At 46.3% G+C, this 17,302-nt stretch overlaps 2 protein-coding genes across 2 annotated transcripts in view; both read left to right on the forward strand.

Annotated features, from left to right (window-relative positions):
- Positions 1-2,655: 2,655 nt before the first annotated feature.
- Positions 2,656-8,446, forward strand: rbm44 (RNA binding motif protein 44; the record flags this gene model as incomplete). The annotated part of the gene is made up of 15 exons (XM_084478894.1): positions 2,656-2,675; positions 2,748-2,830; positions 2,942-3,051; positions 3,230-3,392; positions 3,621-4,204; positions 4,303-4,364; positions 4,461-4,628; positions 4,946-5,111; positions 5,248-5,436; positions 5,764-5,863; positions 5,985-6,164; positions 6,590-6,663; positions 6,971-7,044; positions 7,252-7,477; positions 8,123-8,446. 15 exons carry the CDS (start codon positions 2,656-2,658, stop codon positions 8,444-8,446), a joined length of 2,523 nt encoding a protein of 840 aa, XP_084335020.1.
- A 900-nt stretch (positions 8,447-9,346) lies between these two features.
- itgb5 (integrin, beta 5) overlaps positions 9,347-17,302 on the forward strand; it is a 36,941-nt gene continuing 28,985 nt past the window's right edge. Inside the window, exons 1-8 of the mRNA XM_084478109.1 lie at positions 9,347-9,926; positions 10,242-10,327; positions 10,510-10,702; positions 10,921-11,170; positions 12,864-13,032; positions 14,857-15,018; positions 16,007-16,102; positions 16,223-16,312. Coding sequence (XP_084334235.1) covers positions 9,848-9,926; positions 10,242-10,327; positions 10,510-10,702; positions 10,921-11,170; positions 12,864-13,032; positions 14,857-15,018; positions 16,007-16,102; positions 16,223-16,312 — 1,125 coding nt within the window. The 5' untranslated portion in view covers positions 9,347-9,847. The remainder of the gene's footprint in view (positions 9,927-10,241; positions 10,328-10,509; positions 10,703-10,920; positions 11,171-12,863; positions 13,033-14,856; positions 15,019-16,006; positions 16,103-16,222; positions 16,313-17,302) is intronic.

Raw genomic sequence — 17,302 nt, forward strand, 5'->3', positions numbered from 1 at the left:
CTCACATACTGATGACACAGTACACGGCCCGCCGCATAGATAACTATCCCTAGCTCCAATCTATGTCTATGGTTTGTCAATAGGACCGCAGTTGTCGAAAACAGTCATATTTTACAGAGATCTTTATTCAGTGATTATTATTCTGTTATAGGAAAGCAGTCAAATGAAATGAACGAAAATATCTTCACATTGTTTTGTGTTCATCTATATTTAATGTGGACTTTTAGAAAACAGCATTGACAATATTGGTGTGATAATTATTATATGATACATATTTGATGACATTATGAAGATAAGAACCCACCCATGAGCCAAAGGTTTGGTACTTTGAGATAAAGTCAAAGATAAAGTCAATCAAAACACAATCTCTTTTAAGGGTTATAACTAACCCTTACAAAAAAAAGAAACAATCAAAACAAATACACATATGCACACACATATACACAATATATAATACAATAAGAGTCATAGAGGAGTCTGCCCCTGAGAGCCTGGCTTTTACACAGTAGAACATAAATCACAGTCCTTCAACATAAAACAAATCAGCTGAATCTAAAGTGAAGTGACCTTCAAGATATGGCAGTGAATGCCGTACCATAGTAGGCCTAGCCCCTAATCTGTTAATGGCTTCTCAGTTGGAAGGGAATCATTACCGCTCTGCGAGTTGTGACAATGAGCGAGATATATAATTGTAATGCAGTTGAGATAATCTTTTTATTACATGTTTTCCTATTTTGTATTAGGCCTATAGATTAAAATAATTAATATTTTGAAAATGAACGAGTGCATTGAGCGTTGTTTTATTTTGCATGATGAAAGGAATTATGTTCCAAACAACCCCCTGGCAGGTTCATTATGTTATTACGTCAACAGGGATAGGGAAAGTCTTTGCCTATGATATATGGTGTATAACTGGCCCTGGTCGAAGCTGTCCTTAGGTGGACTCCGTCTGAAGGCCGTAAACGCAGGTGTCCACTAATGACCCCTCGTGGTTACCAAGGGAACATAACTGTAACCCGATCAATTAGTGAATTTCAAATAGAGACATTTCAACATACAACTTGTATTTTTTATTTGAATCTGTTTACATCCGTATTGAATTGGACCCATAGGGCTAGACTTGGAGCTATAAGGGCTAGGTGAGGTCCTGGAAGATCATATAATATAGCGACTCTTCAGAAGGTCGTCTGTGCCGCTGCTGCTGCTACTACTACATATACGGCGCGAATTAGAGCATCATGCTGTGCGTGTCTCCAAATTACGGCGATATTATTATAGTAATCAAAACGATACCACCGGTTCTGTGATTGGGACAGGAAAGGAAGACCACACGTGAATTTAATTATTGTGTTTAATTAAACTAGCGTCACGTTACAGCAGTTTGGGTGGAAGAGAAAGCAGGTCGTTCAGGCCCGTTGACCAAAGCCACTGAGCCTCAGCTACAGAGACCGCTATTAAGTATAAACTCATTCCATCCAATTATCTTAACTTTTTAAGTTGCATACTAAACCACAATAACTATCTTTATGGTGTCGCCGTTCTGATAGAAGGGCTAATAGTTAGCATGTATAGTACATTTTACACTTTGCTAACCGTGTTAAACGTAAATGTAATGAAAATGTAAATGTAGTGAATTGAATGAACCCCTATAGATGGATTGATCTGTCATTGTTTTTCAGAGCATGTGGTCTTCCTTTCCTCTGCCGACACCCTACCATGTGCTTGCCGACCCCTATCTCTCTGAAAACATGGTCCAGGGGTTTGCAGGCGAAGTGCCCTGTCAGATGATCCCATATAACTATTGTGTATTATTCAATTCATTAGGCATGCCCTATTCAAGTAAGTCTGCAACAAACGTATGCATTGAATATAATGGCCGTTGAAAAGAAAGCAATTTGATGAACACGGACAGCGGTTACTTTACTCAAGTATAGAGTGCCTGAGTGATCCTTTTTTATTGTGTGTGTGTGTGTGTGTGTGTGTGTGTGTGTGTGTGTGTGTGTGTGTGTGTGTGTGTGTGTGTGTGTGTGTGTGTGTGTGTGTGTGTGTGTGTGTGTGTGTGTGTGTGTGTGTGTGTGTGCGCGCACAGATGGGTTTTCATCAAACAACACCAGGAAATGCTTTCTGAATAGGTGCAGCACCATACACATGCGTATATATTACAGAAAGCTATTGAATACAATGACGTTTGCAATAAATGCTCATTAAGTTGTACTGCCAACCTACAGGTCTATTTTTGATTTGGTGAGAGCCCACACAGTCCTAGAATTGACTGACAAGCAACTGCTGTCCTGGTATCTCTCTTTGCAAGCGGCCGACCGGAAGCTTATACAAGGTACTACAGACAAGCGTCAATGGTTGTTTAATTGTGACACGTTATGCCAATGCCTTTATTAGGACCGCCAAACATCTACGGTGTGTCATATGCTTTGCCTCTGTCTTAGAGGAAGGAGGGTTCAGACTATTTCTACAAAGACACCCTGCATTCGAGTTGACCCGTCAACATGTTTATCTGAAATGTAGTAAGTGTTTATATATGCAGCTCTACAAACTGGATGAAATATTTGTTTGGGTGCATAGTACTCTGAGTGACTGACAGCTTCTTCTCCACTCGACACAGACCAACTTGGAGAAAACTTTCTTCCCAGGACCAAGATGTTGAGCAACTTGGACAAGTACACTCCACATTTGCATACACGATTAGTGACTGGCTTACACTGGGACCTGACTTATCTTTCTGTTTTCAGACCCAGTGGGCCCATGTTTGACAAAGTAGCGCCATTGGAGAACAGTGGTGCTAGTGGTCCCTCCAGAGCACAACGATGCAGTGGTAACCCACTACGAGCGGGCACATACTCTTAGCCTTTTTATTTGTTATTCCACTTTAATAGACACGGAACAATATTTTGGTGCACAATGGGGTTTTGTTTTGACCTTGCAGTGGACCATAGAGAGGTGGAGTGTCTTCCGAACACCGTCAGAGAGAGTTTGGACCTCCTGGATCACAGTGAAGACGTGCAGGCTATGCAGCAAGTGCGATGGAATTCAACGGTCTCCTACTTTTGAGTGGTTTTGTGTTATTGTTATTATTGCTCTTATTATTGAAGGGTCTGGTCCAGTCTGACCTTGTTAATCTTAGGTGTATTACCACTGCGCTAACAGAAATGGTTGCAGAAGTTTCCGGTAACCAAAACAAACAGACTTGACTATAGTTGTGTTGTTGGTGTAGGACCAAGGCTGGCAGGCGGGAAGCGGTAACCCTGCACTGTATGAGGACTCTTCAACCCAGGCCAGTTTCTCTCTGGATGCAGAACTTGAACACCGTCTGGGGGCACCTTGGACAGCCCTCCAGTCTCTGCCCAGCCAGGCACGGCACTACCATCCCTCTGCTTGTACTGAGGCCGGTTGCTCATAGTGAGTATTGATGGTGTGTCGTCGAGGTCTGCATAGTCAAAGTGTTGTGAGCTGGACTTTTGACCATGCTTGCGATGATTTTAAATCAAACTTAAATAGAGTAAAGTCAACTTTATAGCTCTACACAACTCTTAATTGACTGGCATCATGGGATTGCCCTGCATTGTGCAAACGGTAAACTATTCTCCACAGCTATTCTCACTCAGCTGGGGAACACGAGGATCCCTCTGAGTTCTACACCCTCGCCTGCAGCCAGCCGTTTACCCCTCAGCTCAACCACCCCTGCGCTACCTATGCTATGGCGCCCGAGCGGGACGGCTCCGCCCCGGCGCGAAGCTCTGAGATGGCCTGGTGTGACGGGTCGTCCCCTGGCCACGCCCAGCCCGCGGGCGTGTCATCCCCTCTCTTCTCCAGGGGGTCGGCTGGTCGGGGAGACCCCATTCACAGCGGCGTCTCGACCCGCAACGCGGGCGGCCCTGAAATGGACCGGGAGGAGAGCTCTGAATTCCACAGCTTTCTGGAGGAGGACAACAAGAACATTGTGGCGTGTAAGAGTAGCAGCAGGCCCGAGGCGGGCGCAGGCCGAGACAGCTCCACAGGGGCTGGCGGAGCGGACCCGCGCACTGTCCAAAGGGGCACTTCCCCTTCACCCCGCACTGTCACATGTGACGCATCGGTCGGTACGGAGACACGGTGTGTGTCGGTAGATGCCCAGACGGAGGTGCCCGCCACGGCAGACAAGAATCATCTCACTGTGCTTCACATGGCAGACCTGGACTACCTGTATGAGGTATACCTGTATGGATGAGGAGGAGCGGGAGATCTGGCGACCGTGTTCGTCAACATGCCAACGTGTTTTTTGATATTTTTTTTGTTTTCTGTTTGTAGGAATTTGTGAAACTCAAGTCAACCCAGCGGGAACTTCATGAGCTTAAACTGCAACTGAAAAGGTACTCTACGTGCACTGTACACTCGCTCCATGGGCACCCCTGGCCTCCAGAACGAAGGTCTTCTTTCAGTGGCACCCTTGTTGTGGCGCGTTGCAGCTCAGCGGAGGCTGGGGAGAGGGACCCGTGCCTCGCAGGGTGTGGTGGGCGGGCGCAGAGGGCCGAGCTGCGGCTGCTGGCCCTCCAGTACACCATGTGCCGGCAGCATGCCTGGAGGGACTGCGTCACCTCCCCCGACCCCCTCGCCATGACGACAACACACGCTGAGTATTGGCCACACATTTCTTTCTACCAATACATTTTGAACAGAAACGTGAATGTTAATTTTTCTATAGGATTTTGTCTTATAGCTTGAGTAAGTGTTTCACCTTCCTCATTTTGTTAAAATAAACATAACACAACTTGGACTTTGAGAAGGATTTACCTTTAAGCTAAATAATGGGAACATTGCAGGCAAAGTCTATCTTTAATTTCTACTCACTATTGATATGTATAGTTTTTTTGGCAGGTCTACTAGTATCCCAATGTTGCTGTCAAATAAGAATCGGCCGGTGTACCATCAGTTTGCCTTTCTCATCCCGCAGGCCCCGGGACCCTCCGGCCAAGCTGGTTAGTGTCTGCCAGAAGCTCCAGTGTGACTACAAAGAGATGAGGACCAAGATCCTGGCAGGTGTGTCCCTGGAGCAGCTGAAGCCTCTGTCCGTCAGCTCCGCAAGACTCACCTCTGGCTGCCCCTACACCCCTCCACAGGTCTGCCTCTGCCCGACACTATACTATATTATATTATATATTCATTATTTTTCATTATTATTATTTTTTCATTATTTTTTTAAATGTTTACTCTGACATACATGATTGACTTGTTCTGGTTTTTGATTTACTCTAGCTCATCGGTGACGCTTTGGAGGATGTCGCGACAAGGTATGTTCTTGGTGTGTACACATTTGTGCGCCTTCCAAATGCTTGTCTGCATCATGTTTGTCTGATTACAAGCTCTCGGCCCCTGGAGAGATGGGACATGGAAACGCGTGGAGGGAATGAAAGCCCTCTGTGTCCAAAGAGCGAAGACCCCGAGGTATGCTGGACCATGTCGGCCTTCACTTTATTATTATGGGAAGTCCCTGTCTGAACTCACTCCCCTGTGGCACGCACCCTGTCTGTAGCTGTTAAACGCCTAGCAGATTTGCACTAGAACTATTGGAACCTGCTATCATTAGCAACTGGCATCTGTCCAGCTAGTTGATGGTACAATAATATGACCAGTATGGTTAGGTTGGATGCATTGACATTCCTGTTGCCTGTATTCATCGTGTGTACTGTATTCACCCCCCCCCCCCCCTTGTGTGTGTGTGTGTATGTGTGCGTTTGAGATACATGTTTCACTAATGTCATTCCCCAGCAGGCTAAGAGACTGGAGGCCCCAGTGGCTCGGTCCAAGGTGAAGCGCAGCGGCGCGGTCTCTGTAATGCCCAAGCACAGAGGGACAGACACCAAGCAGACGGGTGATTACCGTGGGTATTAACGTATTGATTTGTCCGCAGCAGAGGGGTGAGGAGCTCCACCCGCCGGCCCCCCGATCCATCCTATGACTGTGTGTATTAATGTATTGATCCGTCTGCCCAGCGGCTCGTGTGACCGGGGTAGTGGCCGCGGCGTCGCAAACGGAGGGTGACTGTACGGAGCTGAGCACCAGCGAGGCGTGGTACGATGCCGAGGAGGACCTGGAAGCCGGCATCGTCGTCGTCGTGGTGCCAACCGGACCGGCGGACGTCCCCCCAGGGAGCGACGATGGGAAAGAAGAAGGCAAGAACACACACCGGATAGGGTCTGATGAAACCAGACACGTGAAAGGGGCGGGGTTAGGCCTTGTTTCCTGTTTCAACCACTGGCGTGAGAAACTTATTTTCTCACGCCATATATTATTTTCAGTATTTCTGCTGTGGCCAGTCTACACAGTGTTGATTCGAAACGTTTACGGACACTTGTTCAGTTTTCCACTGTTGGTCAGGTTTTTGTTCCCTGTTTATTGCCAGTTTGGCCGTACAGATTCCCGCCTCATTAACTGTAATCTGTCAAAACAAATATGGAGCGAAGGAATGTTGAAATGCGTTTACTCGGTTATTGAGCTGAAGTCTGATTTGTAGGTCTCATGATGATGATGATGTTATGAAGTAGGCAGACTCTTCCAATCTGGTTCATTGGTTGTTGTTTTTCTTGTTTAACCACAGGCTTGCCTAAGAAGGTGGAGGAACAGGAAAGCTCGTTGCTCTGTGTCTCTGGACTCCCCAAGGATGTGACCGAGGTGATCCACTACACCTGTGTGGATCAAACATGACATCTCACTGCAGCGTCCTTCCGAATATTTTCTCTTTATTATCTGAACTACAGCTTTAATTTGCAAAGAACTGTTTAAGAATAGAGCTGATAAGTAACCAGATTGTATGGGGCAAGTTGAGTGGAAAATACCAAATCATGACGCGTTATATAGAGAATGTTTTACATGACAGCCACCAGAGGGCAGTGACAAATGATTTATTGCACATTACAATTCACACTTGAGCCGGTAGAGGGCCCTACCAACTAATTAATGAGTACTATTTTCTTTTCAGAGCGATGTGATGCACTGGTTTGAAAATTACCACGTTTCTGAAGTCAGACTCTGCACTTTCAGCAACCAACTAATGTGAGTCACCGTACTGACTTTTCGGATTGCTTGAATTCAACTTGGCAATGGAAACGCAAACTGCGGAACCCTCTGAACGTGCATGTAACACAACGCGAGGCTTTGTTTCTTGTTGGCCTCACCTCAATGTAAACGTGCAACGCTTTGGATGCGACGTTCTTAAAGCATCCATGGCATCTCTTCTCACGGTGGTTTAATTCTCTGCAGAGTTGCCATGGTGACAGTGAATGGCCCGCTGGCTGCCGAGTTGGCCGTTGGGAAGATGAATGGCGTCTGCGTGCAGGGCTCCACTTTACATGTGGAGCACATCAGACCGGAGAGCCAGAGTCCAGCCCAGCAGCCCCCCGTCGCCTCCATCCATGCACCAGAGGAGAGGGTTGGTGCACCGAGACCCAGGGCCGCCAAGACCAACTCCGGCCTCGCTGTAGGGAAGGTGAGGGGATAGGAGCACCATTGGGTGTAATGTGACTCACACTTCCATGGGTCAAGCCTATTCTCAGATATATGTAACTGTTTTTTTTTTAAATCATCATTGCTGTCTGTACGTTGTAACTGTAACTTTTGCTGCTGCTGAGGTTTTTAATCTTGATGGGACTTTCCTGGTTAAATTTTAAAAAAATACCCATTGCTGACATTATTTGTGATGAACATTGTTGCGATATACAGTTCAAATTAAAATCCAATTGTCATTTATTGTCTTTCAATGGTGTTGTATCATCATGAAATTCAGAATTTGACTCGTCGTCATACCCTGTTGTAAACTATAATGTATTCAAATTTGAAAAATATGAAATAATTTTCTTAGGTTTCATTGAGAAAGAAATTTTATGGTCTTAAGTTTTATGGTCCTATACCATACTTAAAACTCCATATACTCCAATGTTATGACCCTCGACCCTGACAATGTTTTTAAACGACATGCTGAACTTTTCCCCATAATTATCGTGATAATACATCTCCCCATAACTCCCAGCCCTAAGAAACGCTGAAGCAAGGCACCGGTGAAACACAGTAAGCTTGGGGGGCCAGTCAGCCATCAGATCAACTGCACCTCCCTCCCCCCCCCCCTCCTCCACAGGTGCCCGGCTCCGGCCCGGACAAGCACGCGGTCCTGAGCGACTCGCCCACGGCGGAGGGCACCTGCGTGCCGCAGCACTACGCCACCATGGGCAGCTTTGACAAGCTGATGGCCACGCTGACGGAGCGCCACCCGGTGGCTGGGAGGCCAGCCATAGTGGCCGCTCTGCAGGAGGTGAGGACGCGCCACCGCGGTGTCCTCAGCGGCCTGCCGCTCAGTAGCATCGCAGAGATGGCGTCCAAGCAGCTTACTGCTTCTTCGTCCGGCGCCACAGCAGCCAGCGGAGGGAGTGGGGTGGGGGGGGAGACGCAGCCCTCTGAGTAGGGGGGGGGGCGCCACAGCACCCTAAGGAGGTAGTTTGGGGGGGGGCGTGGCAGCACCCTGCAGATGTAGTGGGGGAGGCTTTAACTAGTCAAATGTTCAGTGTTGGGGATTGTTGGTGGAGTTGTCTGAATAGCATCCACATCCCTCAAGTTTTGGATAGATACATTTTAATTTATATGTATGTATGTATGTATAAAGGTCTATATGTACGTTTGTTTTGTTTATGGAGCAGTGATTTGTTTGTTTATGGAGAAGTTAATTGTTTGACTGGAAAGGTTGAGTTGATTGTTTGTTTTTCTTTGTATTTGACAGTTTTTCTTCTTTATTGACCTTTCCTTACTTATCCTTTCTATCTAATATGCTCAATTTGTATAGGCACCAAAGTTGTGTGCATAAGTTAGTATTCTTTGAACTTATGGGTGTTTGAATACCATAGAATGTTGGTCATGTGGTTATTCATCAATAAAAAAAAAATTATATAAAAGCAGTTCAAAGGTTTTTCACGCCCAGATCGATTATGCGGTTGTATTTCTTTAAATGTCACAGGCAAACGCCTTAGATAGATTCGGGACTTGGACATGCGCATCTGTACTATAGGAATGTAAACGACACACGACGTCACACAAAGGATGTCACCAAGGGTTGGAAAACGCGAATTCATAATGAATGGCAATCAGGCAATCGCGTTGAGAAAACGACAAGGGGTGGTCCACGTCAAAAGTCGACATTTGCTCAAAGCACCTGTTCCAAATGCGTAAAACACGGGCGTTTCAAAACATCCGCCCAGTCCAGAAGAATTAACGCTACGACGCGGCAGCGACAGGGTTAACGGGTGATCTCTGCCCCCCCCTCCCCGCCAGCCCCCTCGGGAATAGGCGGAGATTCCAAGAGGGACGCGTACAGGAGAAGCCGAGAAACAAACTTGAGAGCGAAATCACTACTTGCAGACGTGGATTTATTTTTTTGTTGACATTTGTATTCTTTGTTCGCCACAGCCAGAGCCCTACGTGCTTCGGGAACCATGGATTGGCTGATTGATTGGGAACAACGGGGGTCGTCTGTGGACCAGTATTGAGATGGAACGGTGCCGAAGTTACTAAAGAAAACATGCAGTGGTCGTTGATCCTATATACATGATTGAGTTGCGTGTTGTACTCGCTGAGCAGTTGCAATGATGAATGATAATGTCCGACCACAACATGAAGCGTAAAGCCGCCCCCAGCTTGACGGAATGAGCGCGGAATGGAATACAAATCTGGTCAACGTGGACGTTACTTCGGTGTTTTGCATTGACCGAGTGGACTCCATCCATTAAGACGTCCTGTGGACAATCCACGAGTCGGTACCGGTTGGGCCTACCCAGTTCTTTTGAGATATTTCGTTTCCCCAACAAGTGACACAATGTTGAACCAGGCGACATTGATGCGGCGTGCAACTCTGTGCTGCATGCTTTTGGAAATACTTTGGCACAGCGGTCAAGGTAAAATATACAACACTGTAGTTTTCTACCATATAACTCATGCCCAGAGATAACATAACAAATCCCAGTGCCTCAGTGACGGCTGTGCTGGAACGTCACAAAGCAACAGTGTAGCCTCTTGCAATGCTATACCTCGTTTTTGTAATTACACGTATACATGCGTACATGATTTTTGCATTACATTCTATGTTAAAGGTAACTTAAAGCTATTCTATGGCATTGTGCTAGTAGGCTACTCTGTGTTTGATCAAATCGCGACACACGGGCAGTCGGTCCTGTTTGAGTTTCTGTACCGAGAGTTTACCCCTTCCTCAGGTCTCAACGTGTGTATGAGTGGCAGTGCGACATCATGTGAAGAATGCATCTTAATTCACCCCAGTTGCGCCTGGTGCGCACAAGAGGTACGTGCTGATTGTTGTTGTTTTGCCATCGTTTCGCACAACAGTTGCAAAATCCTACTCTTGAGTGTAGCATCACTGAGATATAGTCTTAACCAGAGGAAGCCCAATCGCAAAGTTCTTATACTATACTCATTCCGATGCCCAACGATTGACCGTTAGCTGTGTTTTAATTATCATTGCAGGACTTCGGAAGAGTGAGATGTGACCTCAGTCAAAGTTTACAGAACCGGGGCTGCAAGGCCCAGTTCATCGAGTTCCCCAGCAGTCAGACCTCCGTCCTGAAGAGCAACCCGCTGAGCTCTAAAGGGTCCGCACCCTCCCAGAACGAGGTCACCCAGATCATGCCGCAGAAGATCTCTGTGAGCCTGCGGCCAGGTAAGTGAAGCGCTCCAATTCACCCCAGCCTTGAACCCCACAGAACCCCTGGTCTGTCCCAAGCACCATGGCTATCCACCTCAGGGTCTCCTTCAACAAAGCTTACGTTTCCATACTGAAATACTGTGGCGGGCAATTTGTGTTTCAACATGACCCAGATTACACCATCTCACTCTCATCTCCCCCTACCCCCCCCCCCCCCACCCGGCCTGGTCCAGGTGACCAGACGTCGTTCCAGGTGCAGGTGAGGCAGGTGGAGGACTACCCGGTGGACCTCTACTACCTGATGGACCTCTCCCTCTCCATGAAGGACGACCTGGTCACCATCCACAACCTGGGCACCAAGCTCACCGAGGAGATGAGCCGCCTCACCAGCAACTTCCGGCTGGGCTTCGGCACCTTCGTGGACAAGAACATATCCCCCTTCTCCTACACAGAGCCCAAGTACCAGAACAACCCCTGCAACGGGTGAGGACGAGGGGGAGAGGTGGGACTCATGGTCCTTATGTCATGCTAGAGTGAAAGAAATGTAATGTCCGCAGCACCGCTTAAGCTCCCATATTAACTTAATAAAAAATTCACAGCAACGTTTCGACCCTATTGGGTCTTCTTGATTTTTTTTTAATGAATTTTTTATTATTTTATTACTTTTTTATAAAAGTTTTACATTTTTTCTTCAGGCAAAAGGCCTGAAGAAGACCCAATAGGGTCAAAACGTTGCTGTGAATTACTATGGGCGGTTAAGCAGTGCTGCAGACATTACATTTCTTTCACTCTGTATTACTTTATTTGTCCTGCACCTGGCCAGAAGGTGGGATGTGCACACAGATACTGTTTTGTACCTTATGTCATCATGCTATCCAGAGGCCAATTCATGTTGAGCCGAATCTGTGTCATGCCCGTCATGCCTTTGTGTGCAGAGCAGGGCAATAATATCATTGAGCTTTCAACACGTGATCTGAGACTTTGACCTCATGAAGCTCAAATACTGTCCTGTGGTTCAGGTACCAGAGGCTTCATCACAGCACAGGGACATTTGTAGGAAAGGACATGGCAGTTCTGGCTAAATGAAACTGACATGGACGCCTCCACCAGTCTGGTCATCGTTCTCACATGACCGATCATTTGATCATGATAATTTGATCATGATCATTTTATCAGGGCCATATGATCATGACCACTTGTCCAAATATCCAAATTGAGTAATAGTCTCATGGCCCAAAAATGATCCTGACATGTCATTGTTTCACCTATTGAGAGCCACAGCGCTTCAACATCACATCCACTGGGTTTATTTTTGAACCATTCATGAAAGATGTACCGGGAGAGAATCTCATGCAAGGTTCATTATTCATCACCTCTGACGGTAGTGGAGGAGAGCCAGTGCTCCATAATGGTCACTGCCTCGCTACATCCATGTGTGTCTGCGTGTCTGTCAACTGAAAAAAGACCTAGAATAGATGGGGAGGGAAAGCAAGGGTATGTTTGCCCTGGAGGTTAGATTATGCCGGACAAGCTAACAGGCTGCCCTCGCGCCTCACTTCCCAACTAGGCTAGTGTGTGTGTGTGTGTGTGTGTGTGTGTGTGTGTGTGTGTGTGTGTGTGTGTGTGTGTGTGTGTGTGTGTGTGTGTGTGTGTGTGTGTGTGTGTGTGTGTGTGTGTGTGTGTGTGTCAGATTGTAGGATGACATTAAGGGTACATATGAACATAAACCTTTCTGATGCTTACTCAGGCGACCTATGGGCAGAGACAGCCGATCATGTTATAAGAGGACATGTTTGATAATGGCACAGCCATTATCAAATTATTATTGTATTTTTTATTATTGTATTGGTTTCTTGATGAGAAACCATGAAGCTTCTGTTTTTGTGTAATTGTGTTTTTGTGTAATTTAAAAAATGTGTTGAGTAAGTGTTTTGTACATATTTACAGAGAAGAAATGTGTACAATAATATATAGTGAATCATAATAACTACTGTATATTATCGGAGGCCTCAGGACACATAAGACCTGCATGGTCACAACACATGCATAAACGCGACGCAAAAGAAGACGAGGACATTCAAAGGGCCACCGGGGGAGAGACTCCTGGTTGCCCTTAATGTCGCCTCAATAGAACCACCAGAGCAGCAGACGACCCTCTCCTTCTCCGTCTCCACAGATACAAGCTGTTCCCCAACTGCGTGCCGTCCTTTGGCTTCCGCCACGTCCTGTCCCTCACGGACAAGGTGGACCGCTTCAACCAGGAGGTGCAGAAGCAGATGGTGTCCCGCAACCGGGACGCTCCGGAGGGCGGCTTCGACGCCATCGTGCAGGCCGCCGTCTGCAAGGTGAGCGGGAAAAAGTCGGGAAAAGCTCAGAGTAGCTCAGGAGGTAGAGCGGGTTGACTTGTAACCAGAAGGTTGTTAGTTCGATCCCCCGGCTCCTCCTAGCTGAGTGTCGTTGTGTCCCTGAGCGAGACGCTTAACCCCTGACTGCTCCTGACGAGCGCGGCTGTCTGCCTTGCGTGGTGGACTCCGCCGTCGGCGTGTATTAGCCGCTGTAGGTCGCTTTGGATAAAAGCGTCTGCTAAATGCCCTAAATGTAAAATGTAAAAGCCTATTCTTTCGGAAGTGGGATATTTTTGGGGGGAGGATTCTGCTTTTACCATTTCTCGAACATGTAGAATGTAGATGGAAACTGTCGATGGGAATCTATGAATGAGGCTTGACGTGACTATGGGGAGAGACTGCTGAGTAAGCATGACTACAGCTGCAGGGGGTGGGGGGTGGGGAGGTCTCTGTATACAGCTACTGGAGGCATCTTCCCCCTTCTGTAACTTGTTAATTAAAAGGTGTGTGTGTGTGTGTGTGTGTGTGTGTGTGTGTCTGTGTGTGTGTGTGTGTGTCTGTGTGTGTGTCTGTGTGTGTGTGTGTGTGTGTGTGTGTGTGTGGTCATGAGGAAGTGCACTGCGGAGCAGCTGGTCAGGCACGAGAAAGACTTGACCAGAAAAGGCTCTGCCCACAATCTGGTTGCATGGGCTGCCCCAGTTTAATTGTCTCCCACAGGAAGTGAAGGATAGCCTCCTCCCTATCCCCCCCCCCCCTCCTCCTCCTCCTCCTCCCCGCCAGTAGCTTCTGCCTTGTAATTAAGTCTACTGGAACTCCTCCGTTGCCACGTTCTGCGGGGGGGGGAGGTGGGCGGGGAGATGATAATAATTTTTTATTCAGTGTAAGGAGACATGACATCAGCGGTATTTGAAGGCAATTGGGTCACTTTCCCCAGCATGAAGAAGAAATATACAACATTTAAGTTTTGATATATATATATATATATATTTTTTTTTTTAATTATTATTTAGCTTCACTTCCCTGTCGGGTTGAGGTGAACCACAACGCCAACAGAAATTGCACATTTTTAAGGGGATTCTCCAAATCTCTTCAGAGCTGCTGATGGTGACATATTCCACCAGGGCCGTGATAGGAACACAAAGCTCCCTGCGTGGTCTATCTTTGGACCGTGAAGGCTGAATGATACCGCCCCTCCTCTTGTGGCCACTTCAAAAGGGCCCTTTCATAAGCCAGATAAGAACACCTGGCCACTGTGCACTGTAGCCAGGGTTTAGCGAACTACTGGAAGTGTAAATAGTGGTGTTCCTACCTCCTAGTGTTGCAAGAACGGTTCTTTTTGATGAGCCCCATGGCATTAGTCAGCCGCCCTGTCAAATCCTCACTTTGTCTATTGTCTGCTCCTTTGTGTGGTGTTGACTGTGGCCAGGCCTGCACTGGCTGCCTCTGGATTATTCTTTTTAACCAGGGTAGGGCAGGAGATGTAATGTCCGTTCTATCGAATGAACTATATTTGATGGGATTTCAATTTCTTTTAACACAAATGTGCTTGTTTATCTTAAATGGCTTCATAGTGCAAGGTTTCAGGCTCTTGTAATAATGTTGCAATATGTCTATGGTCTGCATTGCCTCGACATACATATTATAGTATAAGATATGGTCGACTGCGATGTTGTAAAAAAATCCACCGTACAGAGCATCTCCCTGTTTATATGAAGCACCAGCGTATCCACGCGTCACGATAACGGATCTCAAGTGTTACCTAGGGGTGGAGTTTCTGATCCCTCCTCCCTGCTCCCCGCCCCCCCCCCCCCCCCCCCCCGCCAGGAGGAGATCGGCTGGAGGAAGGAGGCCTTCCACCTGCTGGTGTTCGCCACGGACGACGTGCCCCACCTCGCCCTGGACGGGAAGCTGGGAGGACTGGTCCATCCCAACGACGGGGAGTGTCACCTGGACAAGAACAACGAGAACAGCGCCTCCACCCAGATGGTAACCGCGGCGACGATACAGCTCCACATTTAATCGGATTAATCGGAAGACTGAAAGAAGAGATTAGCAACCCCCTAGATAGTGTCGTGTCCTGCTTCTTTTCGTAGTCGTTTGACAGCAGTGGCACATGTATTGTGTTACTACACGTATTGCTGGACAAAGAGGCCCTGTTTAAGCTGAGTTAAAGTGCTCTGTACTTAATTTCATTGCATATTGGATTTAAAAAGCGCATACAACCACACTACCCCAGAAAGAAAACCTCTGATGAATAGTATTGAGAATCATGTGATTGGTCAATGGCTCTCAGTAAAACCTAATTGGCTTTATGTGCAGCCCCAGTGATACCAGTAACACACACAGCAAACGCTCCCTTTAAACAAATCAACTGAACTGCAATAAACTGTAACTGTATATCTCTGTATTACAACACTTAAATCCTGATATCCATTTGCAGGGGCTTACACTGACGCAGATTTCTAAAGTCAGTTATTCCACAATAATTTGGGCCAATAGCTAATTTTATTTGATTAAGGAGAGCTGAAATTCTGTTAGTAGCCTACGAAGTCAGGAATTTCGAATTGAATACGTCCGTCTGTATGCAGTGGGTTGACTGAGATTTATCTCTTTGCCTGGATTTCCCCGCCCATTCTAATACATTAGAGTGGATTCAATTGGATGGTTGTCATTGTTTCAGATCCTAAAAGTCCCCCGCACGTTGACTCACATTCAGGGCCACAAAGAACCCCACAAACAGCAGCAGTTTAAAACAGAGGCCTGACTCCCAGAGACCGCTTGAGCGAAAGTTAATAAGACGCTGGTTCTCTTACTCTGCCCTTCAGCCTCTCTTTTTTTAACTTGTCCTCTTGGCAGGGAGCCCTGTGAAAACATGACACTGTTATCAGTGGGGCGATGACTTCCTTTCACTCACTTCCTGTCTGGCCAAATGTTTTTTTTCTATCATGATAGAGAAATGTTTCTCTGTCCACAGGATTATCCCTCTCTAGGTCTGCTTGGAGAGAAACTGGCCGAAAATAATATCTATCTCATCTTTGCGGTGACGAGGAGGTATTACGTCATTTACAAGGTAGTTTTGTCCTTCTATCTGTTGCTCGATTAATGCATATTATTGATTATGATCATGACGTAATTCCCCTTGTGTGTTTTTGTTTGTGCTTTGTGTTTTGATTTTCTTGCCTTGTTGAAGAATTATACTGCCCTCATTCCGGGAACGACAGTTGAAATCCTCGACATGGACTCAAAGAACATCATTCAACTGATCGTCAATGCCTACAACGTAAGTAGAGAACATGGATGCCTCTTACATGAATGTGAAGATGTAGGAAAGATGGATTGATGTGTGGTTTTAGAGGAGCTTTATATTGTGGCTTCATATTAGGTTTAATTCGGGGTATCTAGGAGATTTTTAACATTTTTAACAAGTCATGAAATTAGATATGTAATTTTAAGGCCATCAAAAGGTCTTAAATATGTTTTTTGACTGTTGTGAAATGAAAAATAATAAACCTCCTCCCAATAAGTGTCAAACATCTATATCATGCATGAGTTAAACAAATTACAACAAATATCCAAACAAATAATTTTGTTTTCTTTCTCCTTCCATTGACCTAAAGCAGCGGTTGGGACATGGAATTGGGACTCAATTGTGCTTCAAGTTTAAGTGAATCAAAAACATATTAAAAAGTCTTTCAACTGGTTGAAAATTGTAGATTCCCTGTTCATTTAGCCACACTCAAACGAAGAGAGGTTCATAACTGTTGTGTTATTTGTGTTTGTGTTCATTCTCGTTTGTGGAATGAGAAGATTTCCTCCAAATACCCCCAAAAGCCCCTACAACAACCACCTTCCCTTCCTCAATGAACAGGGTCTATCTTAACAATGACAGGAGAGTAATAGGCTACAAAGTAATTTATAAAAGCATTGTTGTAGACTGTTGTTGATTCAGTGTTATCCATAGGCACAACAGTTCTCCTTGCCCCTTTAGCAGCTAAAAAGTACACTTGCGTCTGACGGCAACAGGAAAGGGGCAGCGTTCCCTCCTTAAATAAAGCAGGTGTCAAACAAAGACCTCACACTGAAAGCTTCAGCGTGAGGCTCTGTGCTCAGGGGGAACACGTGTGATCTTATGCCCATCCCAGCTGCTAATCTATACTCACAACCCTAAGATTGGTAACACACAGACCACTCAATATAATTTATCGTTTGTCGTGGGTTTTCTTCAAACCCACTTAAGTGTCTCGAGTGTGTGAGTGCATTTGAGTGCGAT

The sequence above is a fragment of the Micromesistius poutassou genome, assembly GCF_964030765.1.
Source record: "Micromesistius poutassou genome assembly, chromosome: 14".
NCBI classification, from domain to species: Eukaryota; Metazoa; Chordata; class Actinopteri; order Gadiformes; family Gadidae; genus Micromesistius; species Micromesistius poutassou.